This window comes from Rana temporaria, chromosome 7 (genome assembly GCF_905171775.1).
Source record: "Rana temporaria chromosome 7, aRanTem1.1, whole genome shotgun sequence".
Lineage (NCBI taxonomy): Eukaryota > Metazoa > Chordata > Amphibia > Anura > Ranidae > Rana > Rana temporaria.
In genome coordinates this window covers 167979056-168005125 of record NC_053495.1, presented here as the reverse complement: position 1 = coordinate 168005125, position 26070 = coordinate 167979056, and the positions used below count along the sequence as shown (strand labels likewise).

The 26070-nt window shown below is 43.0% G+C and overlaps 1 protein-coding gene across 2 annotated transcripts in view; it reads left to right on the top strand.

The window, feature by feature from the left end:
* Positions 1–26070, top strand: part of LOC120945857 (tenascin-N-like) — a 90015-nt gene that overhangs the window by 33216 nt on the left and 30729 nt on the right. For both annotated transcript variants that reach the window (XM_040360377.1, XM_040360376.1), the window contains one exon: positions 13028–13117. In XM_040360377.1, coding sequence (XP_040216311.1) covers positions 13028–13117 — 90 coding nt within the window. The remainder of the gene's footprint in view (positions 1–13027; positions 13118–26070) is intronic.

Here is a 26070-nt window from a genome sequence, read left to right as displayed (position 1 = left end):
TTTATTTGGGTAAGCAGTTTTTTATAAAAGGAGATGTAAGTATACATCAGAAAATGTTGCTATGAGTACCGTACTTTTGAAGCCTTCCATTTGGTACCATGATATGTTATGCTTTGAAGCATAGGACCTGCAATATTGATCTATTACTTAAGTAGGAGAGATATCATTGACTAGTGAGGTATTTCTGCTGATAAAATCTCTGATTAAAGCAGAAGAGACAATGCTTTGCTCGTGTTGCCTGTCCACCAACATGCAGTACAAATGTAAACTCCATGGGGAGCTTAACTACGGTAAATGAACAGAATAAAAAGTGTATTCTACACCATATGGGACTCATATCTTTTAATTATCAAGAGGCACAGTAGGAGGCTAGAGAGATCTACAGGTATACTTGAAAACCTCTTTAATCCACCACAGCTTGAAAGATGTTCAAAGCAGGTAATTCTTCTGTACAGTGAAAGAGCAAGAATGTGGAAAAAATAGAAACCGACAGATTCGAGTTTCAGAGAAGCGAAAGCAGAAGAGATTATCAAAGCACTAGGAGCTGATCTGTAATATTCCGGTTCAAAATGCACACTTCAGTCTGGTCACTTTTACAGTGATCTGGATAACCACTTTTGACTGATCTGAATAATGCTAGATGTTTAATACATTAGTTGTCTTTAAAAGGCAACTGTCTTTAGGATACATGTTTCCACCAATTGGAAAATTTACAGAGCTTTAGGAAGGACACTTTAGAGTCATACCGTTTTTTGAGTTTTTTTGGGGGGGCATCCAAAACACCCAGATGTGTTGGATGCTGAAGATTCCAATGGTGCTTCTACCTCTACAAATTAACAAAGAATCTTATTAAATGGAGATGGCATTCATTTATGTATTTTGAAGAAACGCTGTTATTAGGATACAGTAAATTGTTAGGATACAGTAAATTGTTAGGATACAGTAAATCCTAACAACAAATCTGAAGTCAAAACCTTTTTTTTAATTCTGGGAAATAAATATGTGTGCCATTGGGAAGACTTCCTACCCTTAAACTGGAAGTAAACCCTTCTATTGTTTTCAGCCAAGGAAGCTGGCCTATGTTTGATCTACAAGTGCCATGATGCTGCACATGTGATGACACCAGCCATTGGATGGTTTAACAGCTTGGTTGATAGCACAACCAATGTGACAGTTACATTCCTGACACTTGAATCAATGATTTTACTTCCGCTTCAAGACACAAAGAAATCTAAGAGGAAATCTCTCCTAATTGAAGTAAATTCACTTAGACAGTTGTCACCGAAACAAATGTCCCCACTGGAAAAGTTCCCCTCCAATCCTGTTCCAGCAACAACTTAAATTTTTGGTCAGCAACAAAAATAGAGGTCAACCCCCCCCCCCCCCCCCCAGGCAGACAGCAATAAAAATGTATACACTTTATATACTGGTAGCCAAAAAGAACAGATAGCAATAGGACCTTCTAGGTGTCATAGCCATTCAGGAATGGAAACTAGTGCTGTCAAGCGATTAAAATTTTTAATCGCGATTAATCGCATTAATGTCATAGTTAACTCACGATTAATCGCGTGTTTTCTTATTTATTTTTTATTTTTTTATAATATTAAATTGTGTTTTTTAATTTTTTTACATTTTGATCACTTTTATTGCTGTCACAAGGAATGTAAACATCCCTTGTGACAGCAATGGGTGGTGACAGGTACTCTTTATGGAGGGATCGGGGGTCTAAAAGACCTCCGAGCCCTCCTTTGCACTTCAAAGTATTCAGATCGCCGAAAACGGCGATTCTGAATACTGTGTACTTTTTTAAATCCGGCGCCATTGGCAGCCGAGAAACCCGGAAGTGACGTCATGATGTCGCTTCCGTGGTTTCAATGCGGAGACTGAATCAAAGCCGCTTACGGCTTAGTGTCAGTCTCCGCCTGGATACAGAAGGCGCCGGATGGAGGATCGGGTCTCCCGGTGGGACGGGAGGCCCGGTCAGAGCGGCGAAAGGCGGCGGGAGGGGGGGGATGTCCCCTCCCGCTCCTCCGGCATAACAACCGAGCGGCTTTTAGCCGCATCGGTTGTTATGTTTGGATAGCCGATCGCCCGCTCTAAACAACGGTACCGGGGATGATGCCTGTGGCTGCAGGCATCATCCCGGTATAACCCCCGAACGCCGCCTCGTTAATCGCGCGATAAAAAAATTGACGGCGTTAACGTGGGTTTGCGCTAACGCCGTTAATAGCGCGTTTAACTGACAGCACTAATGGAAACACTATTTTATATCATTAAAATCATTTCAGTTAATCACATATAGATATATATCTGTTAAAATATCACAAGATAAAAACAATCCTTAATTTTGATTATCCCTCTCCAAAAAGTCATATTGGACAAAACACCTCTTATCCCCCCACCCCACATATCAGCATATAAAAGCACCTTAATATTATTATAGTGAGATCAAATACAACCCACACATAAGTGTAACATAATGATGATGATCGCTTTATGTTGATTGAGTATGGGAGTTGTATCTCAACGTGCTTTACAAGTTAGCTTCTTCAGGAGGCACCATGGTGCTGTCAATAGGATAAATTACACCATTAGGATAACCTTATGATATAGAGGTATACATAAAAATGATAACAATGAACAAAATGACAAACATATTACATTAATTCCATATTCCTTTCTGTATAATTGTGTTCACATATAAATCCACTGATAGGTAGGGAAATACAAGGGCCCGGATTCACGTAGAGCGGCGTATATTTGTGCGGGCGTAGCGCATTTCATATGCGCTACGCCGACGTAACACAGAGAGGCAAGAACAGTATTCACAAAGCACTTGCTCCCTTCGTTTCGTCAGCATAGCGTAAATTGGTCGGCGTAAGCCCGCCTAATTCAAAGTAGGAAGGAAGTGGGCGTGATACATTAAAATGAAGCGTGACCCCATGCAAATGAGGGGCCGAACGAACGGCGCATGCGCTGTCCCGTGGACGCTTCCCACTGCGCATGCTCAGAATCACGTCGGAATAAACGTACACCAAAAAACCGCGCTATCACAACACCATTAATTCAGGCAGCGGCTAGCGTGTGATGACAAGAAAATAAAACAATATAAAAATAATATAAAAGTGGCGCGGCTTTTTATATTGTTTTATTTTCACGTCGGAATAAACGCCTAAGATACGTCGAATCACTGAACGTAACCTATGCCCAGCCCTATTCACGTAGTACTACGTAAACAACGTAAAATACAACGACTGTTCCGACGTCCATACCTTTGCATTGGTTGCGCCACCTATATGTGGAATAACTTTACGCCGGACGTACGCCTTACGTAAACGGCGTAGATTACAGCGACGGGCGCAAGTACGTTTGTGAATCGCCGTATCAAGGTCATTTACATATTCCACGCGTAAATCAATGGAAGCGCCCCTTGCGGCCAGCGTAAATATGCGCCCAAGATACGACGGCGTAGGAAACTTACCTCGGTCGTATGAAGCCAAATTTCAGGCGTATCTTACTTGCAGAATCAGGCGCAGAGATACGATGGCTCATCCATGCACTTACGCGGCCTATCAGTAGATACGTCGGCGTAAGTGTTTTGTGAATCCGGGCCAAGGTGTTTTGTCCTACATGATTGCGTTTTGGGATGAGTGGGATAATCAAAATTAAGGATTGATTTTTATCTTGTAATGTTTTTAACAGAGCTATATGTTTGTGAATAAACAAAATAATTTTAATGCTATAAAGTAATGTTTCCATGTGGCACTTAGAGATGTGGTGCCTGATATATCCATCTCTGGAACTCATTTACAAAATAGAGACTTACTTTAACTAATCAAGGGTATTGCACAAATTAATGTGACTGTAGCAGGATCATTAGATTGCAAGCTTTAAAAGACAGTACCAATATGAGTTATTAACTGATCTCTGTAAAGAGGTTTTCATGATTAGTAAATAAACAAAATAAATACACGCAAAAGAACAAATTATTTGGCTTAAACGAAGAGTAAACTAGGACACATATTTCAAGTTCCTGAGCTTTAGTTGTTGCCTCAAAACAAAACGTGATTTATTATAAAAATATGCAAAACAGGATAGCTAAAGATCGTACACACGATCGGAATTTCTGATGGAAAAAATTAGACAGACTTTTTCCATCGGAAATTCTTCTGACTGTGTGTATGCCCCATCTGACTTTTCAGAGGAATTACGTCAGAGTTTAGATAGAGAACATGTTCTCTTTTACTCCGATGGAATTCCGTCGGAATTCTGATGTGAGTTTGGTTGGACAAAGGTCTGATCGTGTGTACGGGGCTTTAGTGGTTAAAACTATGAAAATGATCTGACTGCATGTAGTCATGTTTTTATGTGAGTTACCCCAAATGCTCCAGTTTTCACCTGAATCTGAAATCATACTGTTGGCCCACCAAGAATTAACCATTCTTGCTGATCTGAAGTCTGTATTTAGGCAATCGGCTTTGGGTACTGTAAATATATAAATAAACTCTAAATATAAAATACAGCTTATATATTTAAATATATAATAAATATCGGGAGCATGATATTCATGATATTGAATTTTTAGGAGAGAAGGCCTGGATCCTCATTTTAAAGTCTTTTGCAACATTTAATTAAACATTTTCTAGACTACCAAGGGCATAAATCCTTCTTTACCAAATCATTATACACATAGATTGCCTCTTAGTACGTGAAAGCTGACATTAAAGTGCTTTAACGCGCTGTGTTGAGTTAGTGCTTTTTCCATGACTTCTGACACAGGCCAAGAGATACCCAATCTGGTAATATCTGTCAGTAGCAGTTATGTTTAAGTGCTTCCATATGTTTGCAAGATGCAGTGAACATCTTTCAGAGGTTAGCAGTGCATTTCTGGCCCTCAAGGTAACAAAGGAGTTAGGAATTAATGTAGTGATTACTGTCTAAGGATTTTAGTACGTACAGATACAGATGTCTTATGGAAATATTATAGTTGTTAATTTTGCAAAAAGCTAAGGGTTCCTTGTAAAAATGGTGGTGGGGCTGGAGGCCTCTACATATGCACATAGAGGAATCCATCTGTGGATATATATTTTTTTTTTTAACTTCATTTTTGTTGTTTTTGGTACACAAGTACAAAACATAAAGTACAACAAACAGACAACCATCACCACAATGCTTTAGCATCAACAGTCAGTACGGCTCCCATTGAATACATTAAGTTTCCCATTCAAGGATAAAGATTCACAGCATATTGTAAGCACGTGAAAACAAAAAACAAAACACAAGAACTCCTCCAATAGAAAATCCCACATCATAGCTGTAAACCACAAGAACAGAAATATTGAGCTAGATTCAGCATTGTTTTACGTCGGCGTATCTATAGATACACCACGTAAGTAGAAAGATGCGCTGTCGTATCTATGCGTGCCATTCTGGGAGCTAGATACGCCTGAATTATAGCTTCCTTCGACCGACGTAAGTGTTAGTACGCCGTCGTATCTAGGGTGCATATTTACGCTGGCCGATAGGGGCGCTTCCGTAGATTTACACGTAGAATATGTAAATGACCTAGATATGCCGATTCACAAACGTACTTGCGCCCGCTACGCCGTTTACGTAAGGCTTACGTCCGACGTAACTTTACCCCTGCTATATGAGGCGCAGCCAATGTTAAAGTATGGACGTCGGAACAGCCGTCAAATTTTACGTCGTTTACGTAAGTGGTACGTGAATGGGGCTGTGAGTAGGTTACGTTCACGTCGAAAGCATTGAGCCAACATATCTTAGGGAGTATATGCAACGTGACACTAAGCATGCGCGCGCATGCGCCGTTCGTTCATGAAAACATTTACATGGGGTCATGGCTAATTTGTATACAACACGCCCACTACCTTACACATTTAAATTAGGCGGGCTTACGCCTGCCTTTTTACACTACGCCGGCGCAATGTACGGCACCAGATCTTGCAGAATACCGTTCTGGGCTCCCTGATTTACGGCGGCGTAGCGCATATGAGATGCGCTACGCCGGCCAAAAAGTACGCCGAGCTACGTGAATCTAGCTCATAGTGTCTCTACAAATTTCCAGAGCATACCCACTCCCAAGACATTCAATAATAATAGGCACTCAATCTGACACAATAGACATATGACTAACCCAACCTCCCCAGACTTTATCAAATTTGGCTGGTACTCCTCTATTTGCATATGTAGCTTTGTATAGAGGTAAAGTCTTTTTAATTATCGCCTTCCAGGTCTAGGTCCAGGTCCTTATGGAGGGGACCACAGATTTTTTCCACGAAAGAAAAATTATTTTCCTGGCATATTAAAAAAGTAGAGTGAGTAGTGTATGTATTACGTTTGTGGGAGGTAATGGGTCAATCATACCTAATAGTCAAACTTCAACAGAAGGTCAAACGCTGTGTAGGGAAAATCTTCTCCAGTCTGCCAGGGGTAAGGTAGATTCTATGTATTAACTTAAAGGAAAAGTCCAGCCTGAGCTTTTTAGGCTGGGCTTCTCCTCTGGGTCACAGGAGTGCAATTCGTTTTGCACTCCTGTGACCCGTTTTCAGCGGAGAGCGGTCTGAAGTCCGCTATCCATTGACGTCACTGCCATCAGTCGGGGCAGTGCGTCATCACGACTTCCAAGTCTGGATCCGCCAGCTGCCCTGATTGATGTGCAGTCTCCGCACCTCAGAGAGCCGCCTCTCCATTGCTCAGAGCTCCAATAAAAAAAATCATAGAGGAAAAAAATCCCACCTTGTGTCTCCTTTAAAGGGTCACTAAAGGAATTTTTTTTTTTAGCTAAATAGCTTCCTTTACCTTACTGCAGTCCTGGTTTCATGTCCTCATTGTTAGTTTTTGCTTTGAAGTAGCTGTAATTCTGCTGTGATCTCCACACTTCCTGGTTGCCTGTTTCCTTATAACCATCATACTGGGAGATTTTCACGGTGGTCTAAGCTGTCATTACTGTGTGTCTAAAACTCCTCAGAACCAATCAGATTCATTTTAAAAACAAAACACTGCCCTGGATTTGTTGTTTTTGTTCTGTGAGTCTTCCCGACTCACCTCTCACCCGGAACTTCATGTATGTACCTTTAAAACCGAACGTGAAACTAGAGGCACATTATATGATAGATTAAATTCAATTTTTAATCATTTTTAAAAGGAATCAGTTAACTTTTATGTCTCTATACCCTATAAACAGTAATTTCAGCAAAAAAAAATACCTTTAGTGACCCTTTAAAGGAACATTTTAGGATTCCTCTCACTTTCCGTCTCAGTGACAGTGGTCACAGGACTAATAGAGAGAGTGAATCTTCCCAGCAGGGACCCAGACAGAAATAAAAACCAGACAAGTGGTCTAACCTTTTCCTACATTTGTATATCCAAAACAAGAAAAATATTGTTTGGCTTTGCGTACACTTAAAGTTACAGTGGTGGGGGGCTGAATTTAGGGAGTTATGATAAAGATTTACCTCTCCTTTAACCACTTCTGGACCACCCTACAGCAGTTTTATTCCTAAAGGGCGCCACCTGTGTGCCGGATCACCTATACCTACATGATCCGACATTTCCGGGTAGGGAATGCGCATGAACGTGCACAAAATGGCCTGATCATGAAGGGGGTAAATCTTCTGGAGGTCAAGTGGCTAAAGTATAATGAAAGACAACACTTTTAATTAGGGAGATCTACCCTCTTTATTCAATCTGTTTACCATTATCACTGAAACTGAACAAGAAAGAAAATAACAAATTTAGGGCTGTCAGCTGAGCAGGACAACCAGGGGTTGCCTCATTTTGGAAGGATTTCTTCTCACTTCCTGCTTTAGCTCTTGGATAGGAAGTAAAGGTAAATCTCCCCAATGGGACACGAATGGGAAGAAAATCACACTACTTACGCTATCAAAAATGAAAAAAAAGCTCTTGACTTCAGTTCTACTTTAACCACTTCCGGACCGCCGCATGTACATTTACGTTGGCAGTATGGCACGGACAGGCACATCAACGTACCTGTACGTGCCTGCCTAGACGTGGGTCGGGGGTCCGATCGGGACCCCCCTGTACATGCGGCGGTTCCCGTGGCTTCAGTCGCGATCCAGGACGAAGGCGCCGCTATTCGTTTCTAGCCGCCCCCTCGCGATCGCTCCCCGGAGCTGAAGAACGGGGAGAGCCGTATGTAAACACGGCTTCCCTGTGCTTCACTGTGGCGGCTGCATCGATCGAGTGATCCCTTTTATAGGGAGACTCGATCAATGACGTCAGACCTACAGCCACACCCCCCTACAGTTGTAAACACACACTAGGTGAACCCTAACTCCTACAGCGCCCCCTGTGGTTAACTCCCAAACTGCAACTGTCAGTTTCACAATAAACAATGCAATTTAAATGGATTTTTTGCTGTGAAAATGACAATGGTCCCAAAAATGTGTAAAAATTGTCCGAAGTGTCCGCCATAATGTCGCAGTCACGAAAAAAATCGCTGATCGCCGCCATTAGTAGTAAAAAAATAAAAATAATAAAACTATCCCCTATTTTGTAAACGCTATAAATTTTGCGCAAACCAATCGATAAACGCTTATTGTGATTTTTTTTACCAAAAATAGGTAGAAGAATACGTATCGGCCTAAACTGAGGAAATTTTTTTTTTTATATATGTTTTTGGGGGATATTTATTATAGCAAAAAGTAAAAAATATTGCATTTTTTTCAAAATTGTCGCTCTATTTTTGTTTATAGCGCCAAAAAAAATACCGCAGAGGTGATCAAATACCACCAAAAGAAAGCTCTATTTGTGGGGGAAAAAGGACGCCAATTTTGTTTGGGAGCCACGTCGCACGACCGCGCAATTGTCTGTTAAAGCGACGCAGTGCTGAATTGTAAAAATCCCTTGGGTCATTTAGCAGCATATTGGTCCGGTCCTTAAGTGGTTAAGGCTCATCTGACCAGGAACTGTAATATTTTATGAAACCTGCTCTTGGTAAAAACTTGCAGCTACTGGAACTTCTACAAAAAAAAATAAAAAATTCTGCACAATAAATTAGGTTATTCATTGAGGAATCACTCTCATAAACACGTCTTGAGATGTTGAAATAAACATATCTAACACATTACAAATCTGAAGCAGCTTTCTGCTTCTCTTTGACCTCAATTTATCAGCTATAATAAAAAATTACTTCTCGCATAGTCCGGGAGAAATACAAATTACCTTAAAACTTGTTTATATGAAGCGATCTTGAAATCTAAATGCATTTTCACAATAGCTGCAGTAATAGAGAGCTCTGTAAAACACTTTTAAGCTGTACCTGCTTTATGAGGTTAATAACAATAAGCCTGTTTTTGAGATTGCATTGGAAAACATGTCAAACTGAAATCACTGCAATCCTCGGTCTTCAATAGAAATCACATTATTAAGGCAATGCTGTAAAAAAATGTCTGAAGTCAATTATGGTTCCTTTTTTGGGTATCCCTGAGTTTATTGTGCTTAAAGGGTAAGTCCACCTTTTCATGAAAAATCAAAAGATGAACTAATGCCAAATATCTTGGCTATCCCTCCAGACCCCACTGCACATAATGGCCGTGGTGCCCCATGCCGTTGGTGTAGCAGTCAGTACACTGTACACAGCAATACACAGCCCCAGGTTGAGTATCCATCATAAGGCTGCATTCACACCTGAGCGTAGCGTTTTGGGTAGTTTTTTCTGGCGTTTTGTCGCGCATATTTATGCGTCTTTGCGCGTTTGCATACAGCGTCGTCCGACGTTTTTGTACTTCGACGTTTTTTATTTTAGCCAATAGGAAAAATTATCATCTTTTCATCACTTGTTGCTATGTTTGTAGATTTTTTTGATTTCTTCTGCCTGGGTGAAATGTTCTATTGATTAAAGCAACAAAACGCCGTAGAAACGCTCGTTGTCATGCTATACGCTTGAGTCGAGCGTTTCCATTACTTTCTATGGAAAATACAAACGCTCAAAAACGCCCAAACCGCCCAATTCACGTCAAAAAAGGGTTCGGAACTTGTTTGAGCTTCAGGCGTTCAGCGTCAGGCGTTTTGGAGTGGAGATGTGAACCATCTCCATAGAGAATAATGTATTTTTTCCCCTCTAGTGTTTTGGATTGTCGCTCTTCAGGCGACAAAACGCTCAGGTGTGAATGGGGCCTAATACTTGCAATGGCAAGTGCGCATTGGTTCAGAACAGCCATGTAACCGTGCTGACCAATGAGAAGTGCATCTGAGGTCCAGGATATTTGGGATTAGTTCACCTTTTCATGATTTGTGAAATGGGGAACTTAAAGCGGAACTCCCAAAAATGGAACTTTTGCTTTTCGGATTCCTCCCCCCCTCCGGTTTCACATTTGGCACCTTTCAGGGGTGAGGAGGGAGAAGATACCCGTGTAATCCAGGTATTTGGTCCAACTTCTGGTCATAGGTCGCCGCTGCTGTCTTCTGAGCGAGTGATTGAATTACTTATATAGCACTATAAATGCAAACTGAATCACCTCAAGGCGCTTGGCATCCATTTTCCTTCAGTTTAACCCTCAGAATAAATGGGTCTTCTGGGAGACACACAGGTCCCAGAAGACAGCAAGGACCATTGGGATTTGGCAGAGCAACTCGCGCATGCGGAATAGGGAACCAGGAAGTGAAGCCGCAAGGCCAAGGAAAAGATCGGCTTCGGGTGCCGACATCGCGGGCACCCTGGGCAGGTAAGTGTCCATATATTAAAAGTCAGCAGCTGCAGTATTTGTAGCTGCTGACTTTTATTTAAATTGTTTTGGGCGGTATTCTGCTTTAACCTTTATTGACCTCTAAATTTACAAAAACAATCAGAGCCAAATCCCTTCCACCCCACAAAGAGTTAAAAAAAACAGCGTGAGATTTGAGATGCTAGCCCACTAAGCTGCTTGGGGGTCCTCAGCTAGTACTGTGCAAAAGTTTTAGGCAGGTGTGAAGAAAGCGGAGAAATGCTTTAAGGTAAGAATTGTTTATTTTCATTGATTTACAGAATGCAAAGTAAGAGAACAGATTAAAAATTTAAATCAAATCAATATTTGGCTTCAAACCAGCATCAGTTCTTACACTTGCACACTGTGTACAAAGTCAGAAAGTTTGATGGATGGAATGGGATCGGGGTGGTGGATGGAGCCGGGATGGGATTGGGGTAGTGGATGGAGTGGATGCAATTGCAGCTTCTGGTGGTGTGTGAGACGGTCGGACCCTGGGCACTCTGTCCGTTTCTGCCTCACTGCCTCCGCCCGCACATCGCTTGGAGCTGAGAAGATAAAGCATAGATCCCGGAAAGGAAGGAGGAAGAGGAGGGAGCCGCGGCGCCCCTCTCAATGAGGTGCTCAATGCCAATCCGGGCTTGGTGTCACCCTCTGGCGGGTGTCCTCTGGGTGTGGTCTGCACCCCCCACACTCCCATAGCGATGCCACTGTATATGATTAACCAATTATACCAAGAAGAGGCTACTGATCATAAATTAAATGTATTGATTGAAACATTGTGACATGACTGAAACAGAAACCTCTGTGTAGGAGGCTTAAAACTGGGCGAGGAACAGTCCAACTCTGCTACTAAGAAGAGGTAGTGGACAGGGCTGGACTGGGACAAAAATTTGGCCCTGGACTTCATCCAGACTGGCCTACTTTGACAGGTCTCTCCCATGGCGGCCGGACAACTCCCGCCCCCCCCCCCGGCCGGCCACCCAAGCCCCCTCTCCCCCTTCACTAGCCACTAGTCATTCTACTTTAATAGAGTAGAATGGCTGGTACTGGTACTCTTATAGGCAGTACCAGTGGGGAAGCTAGACATTATTTCACCCGGGACAAAGAATCAATTAGGTGCCCCCCCTTATGGGACAAGATTAGGCAGAAGTGAGAAACTCCCAGGCCATAGCTGTTGAGTCAGCTGTCTGTCCCCTCCCCCATGCTCCTCTATTGCCTCCCCTGCCCCTCTGGTCCACCTCTTGCTTCTCTGTTCCCCCCCAGGTGAGCGCTGCCGGAAGGGAGAGACAGAGGAGCGGAGGGGGGCGGCGGTCTGCTGTCACTGAAGCCGGCCCACTGATCCATCGGCCCACTGGGAAACTCCCTGTAGTCCCAATGGCCAGTCCATCCCTGGTAGTGGAAGGCAGTTTCTTTCAGGATTCTTAATTCACAGTATTTTTTCACACCTACCTAAAACTTTTGCACATTAATGTGTATGTGTATATACCTGCTCCTCTTAATACCTCTTGGTCTCAAGCTCCCTCCCCTGCTCATCTCCAGTGCCCCTCCCATCCTCTGGAACCCTCTACCTTAATCTGTCTGGCTATCCCCTACTCTGGTTAACTTTAGGTGATCCCTGAAAACTCATCTCTTCAGGGAAGCCTATCACGCCTCCAACTAATCTTGTATCACTTCCATCAGCTCATCTCCCAAATAACTTTTTGTACCACTTGCCACAACCTCTTAGATTGTATGCTCTTATGAGTAGGGCCCTCTTGTATTTTATTGTATTGTAACTGTACTGCCTCCCTTTTATATTGTAAACTGTTGGTGCTACAGTATATAAATCATGTATCATAATATAATAATAACATATGTATACTCTATTTATAAAAGAATACCTGTGCGGATGTCTCAGCATCCCTGTAATGTGTCTAATATTTGTATTTCCCATGATCGTCAACTTCTTCTATAGCCCATAATTCTGTATTTTCCTGATTGTGGTATTTGAGGAAAATACCTCATTATGGCCACTTGATGGAGCAAATGCTCCTAGGAAATACATTTTTTAGACACATTACACTCATTATTTGCAATGGACTGATGCTGAGACATTCTACAATCTGTGATACATAGTGCATTGCTCATGGCACATAAAAAAAAACTGTAATTTGCTTTCTGTGTGCCATCTTATGCCATCTTTTGACATTTGCTATGTGGCAGTTAATTTAATAGCAAATCTGGAAATCTCTAAATCCCATATACCCATTCTTTATAAAAACAGATGGACATCATTTCTGGTCTTGTTTTTTCTCCCGCAGGATTACGGCCAAGCACAACCTATGACATCAATGTCCGGGCAGTGAGAGGAGCCGGGGAAGGAAAGGCCTCCACGGTTGTTGGTGTGACAGGTATGTTAATGTAGTGAATCAATCTCCCTTCCCTTCCAGGTAATTATAATATTCCATAGAGGACGGCTCCAGCCAAACAGCTAATTGTTGCTGAAAGACATCCAGAGGAAGTGTTCTATCTGTAAAATCATTTGAAAGGCAATGCACATAGTCCAATTACCCTTGTGTTATAAGCCTGAATAGCAAAAAGAGGCTGACAGCACTTGTTAAAGTGTGCATGTAAAGCCCTTTTTGGAGAGAGTAGGGACAAAAAGGTTAATGTTTGCTGCCAGGGCTCAAGTCCTGCGGGAACGCGTGGGAACGGAGTTCCTGCACTTTTTTCACAGCAGGAACGCAGTTCCCTTTGCAGGACTAGAGCAGCCGAGCCGCCCGGGCCAATCCTTTACTAAGCGGCGATGCTCAGCTCGAGTCACTGTCAGGGGCAGGCGAACCTTCGTAATTCTTTATGTTACTGGCCGTTTCCTGTATATGGATTTATCAGGTAGTGTGCGGGTATTCCATCACTTCTTCGATGCCGCAATGTCTCCTGGGAGCTTTTGTCATTGTTCCCAGGAGACATTGCGGAGGTCTGCCGCGAGTTATCGCAGGATTTAGAAAGAACTTGCTGTTTAGTAATTATACATATGAGCGTATCATTTTTTTTTTTTTTGGTGGGGGAGTGGATCTTGGGTGGGAGTTCCCACACTTTTTTCCCCGGGACTTGACCCCTGTTTGCTGCCCATGTCCCACTGGGGATATTTCCCCTCACTTCCTGTCCTAGAGACATATCAGGAAATGCTACAAAAATCTCTCCAACATGAATCAAAGCAACAGGTGTCCCCGTTGGAGGATCTTCACTGATCATTACCTAATCTATCCAAAACAAAAAAGAAAATCTGCACAACTAGTTTTGTGATCCAGGCACACACACTATGTTACCAAAAGTATTGGGACACCTGCCTTTACAAGCACATAAACTTTAATGGCATCCCAGTCTTAGTCCGTAAGGCTGAATATTGAGTTGGTCCACTCTCAACTGGAGAGGCTGTCCACAAGGTTTAGGAGTGTGTCTATGGGAATGTTTGACCATTCTTCCAGAAGCGCATTTGTGAGGTCAGGCACTGATGTGGACGAAAAAGCCTGGCTGGCAGTCTCCGCTCTAATTTATCCCAAAGGTGTTCTATCAGGTTGAGATCAAGACTCTGTGCAGGCCAGTCAAGTTCCTCCACCCAAAACTGGTTATGGACCTTGCTTTGTGCACTGGTGCAGTGGTAACAGTTCCTCAAATTTTTTTGGGGGGAGGGGGGTGCAAACAAACTGAAAAAAAAAACCCCATCAACTGCAGCTACATTACTGTGCCATCAAACGCAGCCACTGTCCCCATCGAACGCAGCCACTGTACCCATCAAACGCTGCCACTGTGCCCATCACACGCTGCCACTGTGCCATCAAATGCAGCCACTGTGCCATCAAATGCAGCCACTGTGCCCATCAAAACGCAGCCACTATGCCCATTAATTGCTGACACTATTTCTGCCAGTGTGCCCATTAATTGCCACTACTGTGCTCCATCAAATGCTGCCAGTGTGCCCATCAATTTGCGGCTACTGTGCCCCATCAGATGCTGCCAGTGTGCCCATCAATTGCCGCTACTGTGTCCCATCAGATGCTGCCAGTGTGCCCATCAATTGCCGCTACTGTGCCCCATCAGATGCTGCCAGTTTGCCCCATCAAATGCCACCAGTGTGCCCCATCAGATGCGGCCAGTGTGCCCCATCAGATGCCACCAGTGTGCCCCATCAGATGCCGCCAGTGTGCCCCATCAGATGCTGCCTGGCACTTACCTGTCTCGCAGTGGGTCAGTGGCGGTCTCCTGCACGTCCTCCATGTCTTCTTCTGTCCTGTCTCAGGCGTCCAATCACGGCGCCTGACGTTTCAGCCAATCAGGTGACCGGTAACCTGATTGGCTCTGAGGCGGAAACACAGCTGAGTGAACAGCGAATGCCCAGCATGGCGCCCGCTGTTCATATTTTTGGGCCTATGGCTCCAATCAGGTGTTTCCAAAAAACACCCCCGTTGGTGTAATTCAGGTGCCTGGAGCCCGAAAAGGGGCCAGACACCTGAATAGGAGTGTCAGCAGCGACCATAGATAGATTCATGCAATGCAATGCATGAATCTATCTATGGTAATAGAACGGTGCAGGAGAAAGGGGGCAACGCTCCTGCGCCCTTTATGGATGCACCGCCACTGCACTGGTGTATAGTCATGTTGGAACGGGAAGAGGCCATTCCCAAACTGTTTCCAAAAAGTTGGAAGCATAAAATTGTCCAAAATGTCTTGGTATGCTGACGCCTTATGCCTAGTACACACGATAGGATTTATCCGCGGATACGGTCCTCCGGACCGTTTCCGCGGATAAATCCTCTGAGGATTTTGATCCGATGGAGTGTACACACCATCGGATCGAAATCCGCGCTGAATTCCCATCGCGATGACGTGTCGCGCCGTCGCCGCGATGATGACGCGGCGACGTGTGCGACGCTGTCATATAAGGAATTCCACGCATGCGTCGAATCATTACGACGCATGCGAGGGATGGGTTCGGACGGATCGATCCGGTGAGTCTGTACAGACCACCGGATCGATCCGCTGGAGCCGATTCCAGCGGATAGATTTCTTAGCATGTTAAGAAATTTTTATCCGCTGGAAATCGGTTGGCCCGAAATATATCCGCGGATAAATATCCGCTGGATCGTACACACCAGCGGATCTATCCGCTGAAACCGATCCGCGGATCAATTTCAGTGGATCGATCCTCTCGTGTGTACGGGGCCTTAGGAGTTCCCTTCATCGGAAAAAAGTAGCCAGGACCAACCCCTGAAAAACAACCTCACACCATAATGCCCCCCCCACCAAATGATTTGGACCAGTGCACAAAGCAAGGTCTATAAAGATGGATAAACGAATCATGTAAACCTACAAAAACAATTTTTAATCAGCCTGTCCCTCTGTCTGGGTTGTGCTGTGCAGAAAATTACAGGAGGCTGATATCACACATTTAAGTTTTACATTTTAAATGCATTTCTAAAAGAATATATTTTTGTATTACCTGTTTTTTATTTTTTGTTCAGCTTTCGAGACCAACTCAACTTTTTCTTCCGCATTTGAATATATTCTGACCTCTGTCAGGCTTTCACTGCTGTCAAGGGACTCCTGGGGGCAATTTTCCTGTTCTGTCTGACATCCATCAACTGAATAGGAAATAGAAAGTAATCTTCCGAGTGGGTAAAAAAGACAGCAACAAACACAAAACTCTGACAAACGTACTAACTCTTCCCCACTCTACTAAAATTGTAATTGCTGTCTGTGAGAGCACCATTGAGGTTTACCATTTCTTTCTCTTCTGCCACTCATCAAATAGACAGTTAGGGGAATCTCTCCATTGAGAACACAGATGGCAATCAAAATTTCACAATGGTTTTAACCCATTCAACTCTAGGCAAAAGAGGTATGAAGATGAAATATCCCGCCACTCTTGTGTTTATTTGGTTAGTGGACATAGAGAAGGGAGTGGGCTGTCATTGACCACTGTGTATACACCCACATGTGTCACATGGGCTGCTCAGATGTAATAGGAAATGCTCAGGGTAGAAAATACACGGAAAACTGAGCATGTGCACTAGGTGCCAACACTGCTCTGCAAAATCCCCAAATGCATTGGGGACATGGACAGGAGGGAGAGATACAGAGCAGCAGGATCAACCACGGTTTTTCTAGAATACAGAAAATTATAACTTAGTAATTATGAACAGCATGTAATACGGCATTTATTCATAGTTTTTAATGAAGTGGGTTTAATAACATTTTAAGTTCCACTTTAATTACCCAATACGGGAGTTTTGATATTTTTAGCTAGATTCAGGTAGATGTGTGCATCTTTGAGGCGGCGTAGTGTATCGTATTCACGCTACGCCGCCGTAAGTCAGAGAGGCAAGTGCTGTATTCACAAAGCACTTGCCTCCTAAGTTACGGCGGCGTAGCGTGAATGGGCCAGCGTAAGCGCGCCTAATTCAAATGAGGATGAGGGGGGCGTGTTTTATGTAAATTACTTGTGACCCGACGTCATTGACGTTTTTTTTACGATCGGCGCATGCACCGTCCGTGGACATATCCCAGTGTGCATTGCTCCAAAGTACGCCGCAAGGACGTATTGGTTTCGACGTGAACGTAAATTACGTCCAGCCCCATTCACGAACGACTTACGCAAACGACGTAACATTTTCAAATTTTGACGCGGGAACGACGGCCATACTTAACATTGACTAGGCCAGCTATTTGTTCGACTAACTTTATGCCGGAAAAAGCCGTACGTAAACAACGTAACGTACATTTCTGAATCGGCGTATCTAGTCATTTACCGTGTTTATTGGGGTATAGCGTGCTCCCGCGTATAGCGCGCACCCCTAAAGTTGCCCCGAAATTCCTGTGGAAAAAAGATTTTTGTACTTACAGTTTTGGTGTCTTGCGAGGCGTCGATCGGCGGCCTCGTCGGGTCCGGCGTCCGTCTGCGGCTTCGGGTGTCCTCTTCGTCGGGTCCGGCGTCCTTCCCGCTCGTTTCCCGCTTTCCCGCGCCGAGTTTGAATACTGCGCCGGCATATACCGAGCGCAGTACACTTGTGTATAGTCGGGCAGGCTCGGCTACTCTCGCGCTCACATCCTGTACGTCCAGGACGTCAGCGTGAGAGGAGCCGAGACTGCCCGACTATACACGAGTGTACTGCGCTCGGTATATGCCGGCACAGTATTCAAACTCGGCGCGGGAAAGCGGGTATCGGCGTATATCGTGCACCCATGATTTTGCCCTGATTTTCAGGGCAAAAAAGTGCGCGGTATACGCCGATAAATACGGTACATATTCTACGCCGAACTCAACGGAAGTGCCACCTAGCGGCCAACGTAAATATGCACCCTAAAATACGACGGAGACTTACGCTGCTCGTATCCTAGCCTAATTTAAGCGTATCTGGTTTCCAGAATACGCTTAAATTTAGGACGGCGTAGATTCAGAGTTACGACGGCGTATCTACTGATACGCTGGCGTAAAGCTATCTGAATCTAGCTATTTATATTTTCATTTTACTTTCATAAAACGGAAGGAAAACTACAGCTGTAGGATAGATTTAAAGTGGAACGCCATCCAGCGCCTATTTTGGTTGAACATTAGAACCAGTACTAACAGTGCTGTCGTAAAAAGTTGAACTCGAATGGCTTCCACCTTCCATATCAGGCGCACTGACTCACCCGCTCAGTGGATACACTGGATGGATATTTATTTTATGACCTATCATACACTCTGAGCAAATTTCATCAATGAATATTACATGAGGATGTCACACAATGTTAATACAGCTCTTATATCCCGCCATGTACAGATTACAGCACAGCTGTTCCACTGACATACAGTTCTCTATCTCCTTGCGTGTAAATTTAGATTGAAGCTGTTGAGAGCGATGGTTTTCAGCTTGTGTGTGATTCTTCATTAAACAATACTATTTACTCAGCGAGCGCCTTATGAAAATGCCATATTTACAATATCTCTCCGCGAGCACACGAGAACTCATGGGCACCGTAGCGTATATATCAGGAGCAACCTCTGCCTTTTATATCAGTCAGATAAGCATCACCAATGCTGCAGTCTTGTACAATTTCATTATTTGTGTTTTCCCATCTCAGGCTTTGGCTCCTCTCCATAAATCTTTGAATTATGCATCTTTTAACTCCCTAGTTGAAGAAATTGTTTTGACTTCCAGTAAAGGCTGACTTTGCCCAAGCCACTAAATAATCCTAATAAGTTTTTTATATACTGTAGTCAGCCGTGTAAATATACTTGTGCTAATTAAATTAATTAAGAAAACTGGTGCATCATAATAAAACAAGTGATTTAATGCGGGAAGAAAGATACAAAAGGCTGCTTGCAATCATTACATGCTGGTTTATGATAAAGGATGCAAAGTACATCCAATGAAAAAAAATAGAAAATAGCACAATAAACTGTGATTAATATAACGAGGATATATTCAATTTTGAAATGTGAAAAAACCCAAGCTGAATCTGGCAAATCGGGCATTTGCTATAAGGCTTATGCCGCGTACACACGATAGGAATATCCGACAAGAAAAGTTCCATGTGAGCTTTTGGTCGGAAATTCCGACCGTGTGTAGGCCCCATCAGACATTTTCTGTCGGAATTTCCGTCGGGAAAAGTTCTTGTTGGAAATTCCGATTGTCAGTATGCAATTCCGACGCTCAAAAATCCTACGCATGCTTGGAATCATTGAACTTAATTTTTCTTGGCTCGTCGTAGTTTAGTGTTGTATGTGACCGTGTTCTTGACGTTCGAAATTTCCGACAACATTTGTGTGCCCGTGTGTATGCAACACAAGTTTGAGCCAACATTCCGTCTGAAAAAAATCCAAGTTTTTCTTGTCGGAATTTCCGATCGTGTGTATGCGGCATTTGTGTTTGAAATGAGAGGACTTGGTCATTTAAACCAGGGGTCTCCAGACAACAGACCATGAGTCAAATACGGCCCGCTGCTAGATTTTATCCAGCCTTCTGATGTAAGAGGGGAGCCTGATGGGGACACTGATGTAAGGTGTGGCTACTTTGGGGATTCTCATGTAAAGAGGAGCTCTGATCTAAGGGGGATCAGATGGGAACCCTGATGTAAGGTGGGGCTACATTGGGGACTCTCATGTAAGGAAGGCCTCTGATGTAAGTGGGATCAGATGGGGACCCTGATGTTAGGTGGGGCTACATTGGGGACTCTCATGTAAGCAAGGCCTCTGATGTAAGTGGGATCAGATGGGGACCCTGATGTAAGGTGGGGCTAAATTGGGGACTCTCATGTAAGGAAGGCCTCTGATGTAAGTGCGATCAGATGGGGACCCTGATGTAAGGTGGGGCTACATTGGGGACTCTCATGTAAGGAAGGCCTCTGATGTAAGTGCGATCAGATGGGGACCCTGATGTAAGGTGGGGCTACATTGGGGACTCTCATGTAAGGAAGGCCTCTGATGTAAGTGGGATCAGATGGGGACCCTGATGTAAGGTGGGGCTACATTGGGGACTCTCATGTAAGGAAGGCCTCTGATGTAAGGGGGATCAGATGGGGACTCTGATGTAAGGTGGGGCTACACTGGGGACTCTCATGTAAGGAGGGACTCTCATGTAAGAAGGATCAAATGGGGACACTGATGTAAGCAAGGACTTACTGGGAACTCTCATGTAATGGGGGACACTGTTGGGAACCCTAGTTTATTCGGATTTCCTTTGCTTTGTTTTTTCTGTTCTTCTAAATCATATCATGCTTATTACAAAAAACTCAACATAAAACGTATTTATTCATTTAACTTTGCTTCTCTCATTTAGAAAACTGATTTTATTCGGCCCATGAATAGTTGTAAAATATACAATGTGGCCCTCATATGGAACAGTTTAGAGACCCCTGATCTATAGCTTTTTTTAATTGAACATTAACCCCAATATTTTGAGTTCTTCTGTGTCAAGTGCAGTTGAGTGCCTATGGTAACCACAATTTAATGTGATCACACTATAACATACAGGACCTGACTCCAGACCTGCATCAGCCTTCTCTATCTCTATCCTTTTTCATTAACCCAGTCAAGTCCCTACTACATGACATTATACCCAAATAATGGACTAGGTCACACCACCAACCTATTATCCCAATTCAGAATGATTAAAGTAGAACTCCAGCCAAAAATAACAAGACAAAAACTAAAAGCCCAGTCTAAAATAAAATAACAAACCCAGCTGTTATTAAAGTGTTATTAAAGCTTTGTTTAAAAAAAATAAAAAAAATAATTCCTAAAAAGCTGCTCTATGACACATAGAGCCGCGGCTCTGCCCCACTCCAATCTCTCCTCATTGGCTCACTGGCTGTGACTGACAGCAGTGGGAGCCAACCAATAACCCAGCCAATGAGGAGGGGGAGTTCCCATACAACCGGGTCTACCGTGAACATCGCTGGATTGGAGGGGGCTCAGGTAAGAATTGGGGGGCTGGATGAGGGAGGGTGCTTTACACAGAAGTTTTTTTTACCTTCATGCATATGCATAAAGTCAAAAAACCTTCGGCCTTTAGAACCACTTTAACTTCGATTCAAAGATTTCCCTCGTGGTACTTTTTTCTGCCACTAGATGTCCTCAGTCTGATGTCCAAGTTGTCCTGGACCCGCCCCTGACCGATACTAGGTTAAATTCAGATACTTGGTTAAATTCACATACTTATACTGCTTACATTAGAAAAAGCATTTAATGATGAATTAATGATTACAGCGCTGAACTAATTTATGTATTTTATATCATAAGAAAGAAAGAGCTGAGGAAGGGAGTTAAAGGGACTATAAGGAGAATGAATGGAATACTGCAGTAGCATATAATAATTTGAATCACTTTCATAAAAAACAGGCAAAGCCCTTTTATAGTAACTTTATGAATTTTAATTGGGATTTTATAGCTATCACAGCTCTGAATCCTCTGACTAATATATACTATTCTGTCTACATTTAGTTATTTCATTTATTGCATACTAAATAATTTTATACAACCCTATCACAATAATTAAACTTTACATTAAAGATCAACCTATAAAGAAGAGGGTCAATAGTTATCTTTCCAAATGCCCGCACCGATAAACAGATTTGATGAAGAGGAATTGTACAGCATCGACCTCCCGTGTCGCCTGCTGCACTTTACTGTGGTTCTACTGTTGGTTCCTCCCATTGGCCCCTATGTCACTACACAATACAATTATGACTAAGACAAGAGGCACCAATGAGTACAGTTTGTGAGTTTAGAAGGTGATTATATCCACTTATGTGGAGAAAAAACACTCTCCGGTGGGTGACAAATGCACATTTCAGGGATTTTTACAAGCTTTGTTGCAGATTCCTACCTGTTTCTGCTCTGAAATAAAATCAGTTTGCCCTACTAGGGGAGATTTACTAAAACTAGAAAAGTCTGGTGCATAGATCTCTGCAAAAAGACAAACCAGCATCCAAATTTTATCGTCAAAGCTTGAAGGGGTTGTAAAGGCAGAAGGTTTTTAATCTTAATGCATTCTATGCATTAGGATAAAAAGCCTTCTGTGTGCAGCAGCCCCCTCCACCCCCCTAATACTTACCTGAGGTCCCTCTCTGTCCAGCGATGTCCATGAGTGTCTCAGCCATCCCAAATTCTCCTTCCTGATTGGCTGAGACACAGCAGCGTCACCATTGGCTGTCAATCAAAGTCAGCTAGCCTCTCAGAAAAAAGGGGGCGGGGCTGCGTCAAGGCTCCATGTCTGAATGGACACAGGGAGCTGTGACTCAAGCTGCTTGCTGTGGGAGCACTGAACGGGAGGGAGGGGTCAGGATCACAGAAGAGGGACCTGAGAAGAGGAGGATCTGGGCTGTTATGTACAAATCCACTGCGCTGAGGAGGTAAGTATAACATGTTTATTATTTTTATAAAATAGAAAACAAGACTTTACAAGTGCTCCCGATTTAGTAAATCCCCCCCCATTGTGTCTTTTGGATACTGTTTCTGAATAGGAATGACTAATTCATTTTAATCTTCTGGTGCACTTTTTATGTTCTGAAAAGTTGCAGTGTCTGCATTTAGAAGTGGTTAACCGTCGTATCTCACGAAAAATGAAATTTCTGTTGCAGAAGATGCCTAAAACTTGACTTTAGACTAGTGCTTCACCCAAGCAGGAAATTACATTTCTGGGGGCGTTGTGTACACTAGTGTGTACAGGTTGCCATATTGTATTGAATCTTACTGAAAATTACAGCGCTGCTTGAAAAGGAAAGTGAATTTTTTTTAACATTCAATTACAACATGGCTTGTATACCCAATGTTTATTAAAAACATTTTTTCATTTGCTATTTATTTTTCCATGAAAATTGATTTACCCTTTTTTTTAATATGCAAATGAATTCAAACTCACCAAAAATCATCTATCCAGACACTCAGCTTTGTTTGTGAAAGATTTTCATTTTTACAAAACTACATTATGTGGCCCCCTGTAGATGTAAAGGTTAAGGTGGTATCTGTAGACAATTTACAAAAACTGGAAGTAAGTGACAGTTGATGCAATTTTGTAACATTGGAGCTATTTATTTTATGTCTTTCATAATTTAGTAGTAAGTGAAAAATATAATGTAAACTGTGACAAGCATCACAAAACGAAATAATGTAATCTTACAAAATTTTCATCAAAGTCCTCATGTAACAGGGCAAATAGTGGCATCTGTCCATTTATAATAATCTTTTCAAGGGGTCTCAACAGGATATTTAAGTGAACCAGCACGTTATAATAAATGTAATGGGGTCATGTACTCGTATTTCTGAGGCTCTGTAATGTGCCTGGACAGTGATAAAATCTTTATTGAGTGGAATAAAAATATGCACTTGGTCAAAAGTAATAAATGCTCTAAAATTGGAATGGGTGTTATGGTTACATAAAAAAATTGCAATGGTTTGTATTATTAATGTGTCTTTAAAACACCATAAAAAAATAAATAAATCTACTTTTGAATAGAAAGGTGAGGAGTTAAGCCTCGTACACACGATCAGATTTTCCGACAGGAATTGTGTGATGACAGGCTGTTTGTGGAAAATCCGACCGTTTGTATGCTCCATCGGACAATTGTTGTGGGATTTTCCGCGAACAAATGTTGGATAGCATGTTTAACACTGCGGACAATTGTCTGTTGTCGGATTTTCCGATCGTGTGCACGTAAGTCAGTTATGTGCAGTACAGATACGCCGTTTACGTTAGGCTTTTCCCGGCGTAAAGTTACCCCTGCTATATGGTGGCGTACATGCGGCGTACCAATGTTAAGTATGGACGTCGTTCCCGCGTTGAATTTTGAAAAATTTACGTCGTTTACGCAAGTCGTCCGTCAATGGGGCTGGACGTCATTTACGTTCACGTTGAAACCAATACGTCCTTGCGGCATACTTTGGAGCAATGCACACTGGGATATTCCACGGACGGCGCATGCGCCGTTCGTGAAAAACGTCAATCACGACGGGTCATGGTTAATTTACATAACACACGCCCACCTCTTCACAATTTGAATTAGGCGGGCTTACGCCAGTGTTGATGAAAACAATGAAGGGATAAAACTCCAGAATATTTGTGCAAACACCCGTGCTCCACCACCAGCCAAAATCACTTCTTTCCAGAGGCAAGAGGACAACAAGCCTGTATTAAAGCCAAGGCACTATATGTACACCCATGCAAAGGGCTGTCTTGTGCTTTCCACATGAGCAAAGACAGCCCTTTGCATGGGTGTACAGATAGTGCCACATTTCTCTAGGACTATTCAAACTTATCATATGCCCTTCCGATTGAGTAATGCCCCCAATACTTTTTAGTGCTAGAAGGGTGTTTGTGAGATTTCAATTTTGAGACTGTTAAGCCGAGTACACATGGTCGGTCCAAACCGATGAAAACGGACTGAAGTCCAGTTTCATCGGTCCAAACCGACCGTGTGTACCGCCCATTGGCCCGTTGTCCTTCGGTCAAAAATTTTAGAACTTGCTTTAAAATCGAACCGATGGACCACTGCCCGATAGGTCCAAACCGATGGTTAGTACACAAAAGCATCGGTTCAAAACCCGCGCATGCTCAGAATCAAGTCGACGCATGCTTGGAAGCATTGAACTTCGTTTTTTTTCAGCACGTCGTGTGTTTTACGTCACCACGTTCTGACCCGATCGGTTTTTGAACTGATGGTGTGTACGCACATCAGACCATCAGGCCACTTCAGCGGTGAACCGATGAAAACAGTCCGTCGGACCATTCTCATCGGTTTGGATCGACCGTGTGTACGCGGCCTGAGTCTACCTTGATGATATCATAATTTTCTCTAAAACATTTGAGGACCATGTCCAACATCTGGACTGGGTGTTGGTAAGGAGGCAGCAAACTGGATTCCAAGTGGGAGCACACACCCTATCAGGTAAAGAAATACCCGTTTCCTCCAACCCCAGTATATTATGTGGTTTTAGGGGATCTTAACCCTATTGAGAGGCAACTCCACCAAAACCTGCAGCAACTCTGCATGCTTAGTGGTGATTACTTTGCCAAGCCTGCTGGAGATAGAACAAGACTCCATAAATGATCCACCAGTAAAAGAAGTCCCTAAAAAAGGGTACCAGCCTCCTCTCATACTTAAGCCTTTGGCCCTTGCAGATCCTGAAGAAGAAAGCCCCAATACAGTGCCTGTGGACAGTCCAGAAGCCCCTGCTAACTGGACTCTTGTGAGGACTCGGCTCACAGCTCAGGAAAGGGGAGTAGTGGTGACACTATTGTCACACAACAGCTTGAAGCTGTTTTGCCATGAGAAAAATGAAGACTCTGATGGTGACCCCCCCCCCACCCAGGGAAAGGTGGGGTCTGCCGTCCATTACGGGCTAACCGGGCGAACCGTGGGCAAGATATTCTAGTTATGTTGTTTGAAGTTTCTCTGCTATGACCATATTGTATTTTTGCTGCATTGTTCTTTGTTCTGTGCACAAAAAATATTGAAAATTACTTTTTTTTTTAAATCGCATTAACAGGTTAAAGCTGTTATGAGATTTTAATAATTGGATTTACATCTACTTTATGCAAACAGCTAAAATCCTGTCCTGGAAGCATTGCCATTGTTCTAAAATCAGAATGTCCGCTCAATGTACCATAATTAGAGCTTTATATAATTCTCCCATGATCCTGAACAGCCAGATCATTCAACTGTAAGGGAGCATAGAAAATATTCCCCACGGCCATTGCCTGCGGCTGCTTTTTCATTTGTGATTTGTGAATATTACAATAGCTTTTCTTTATCACTGCACATTTCATTTTATCTTTAGTTATTTATTAAAGAAATGACTACTATCTCAGACAAACCATCTCAG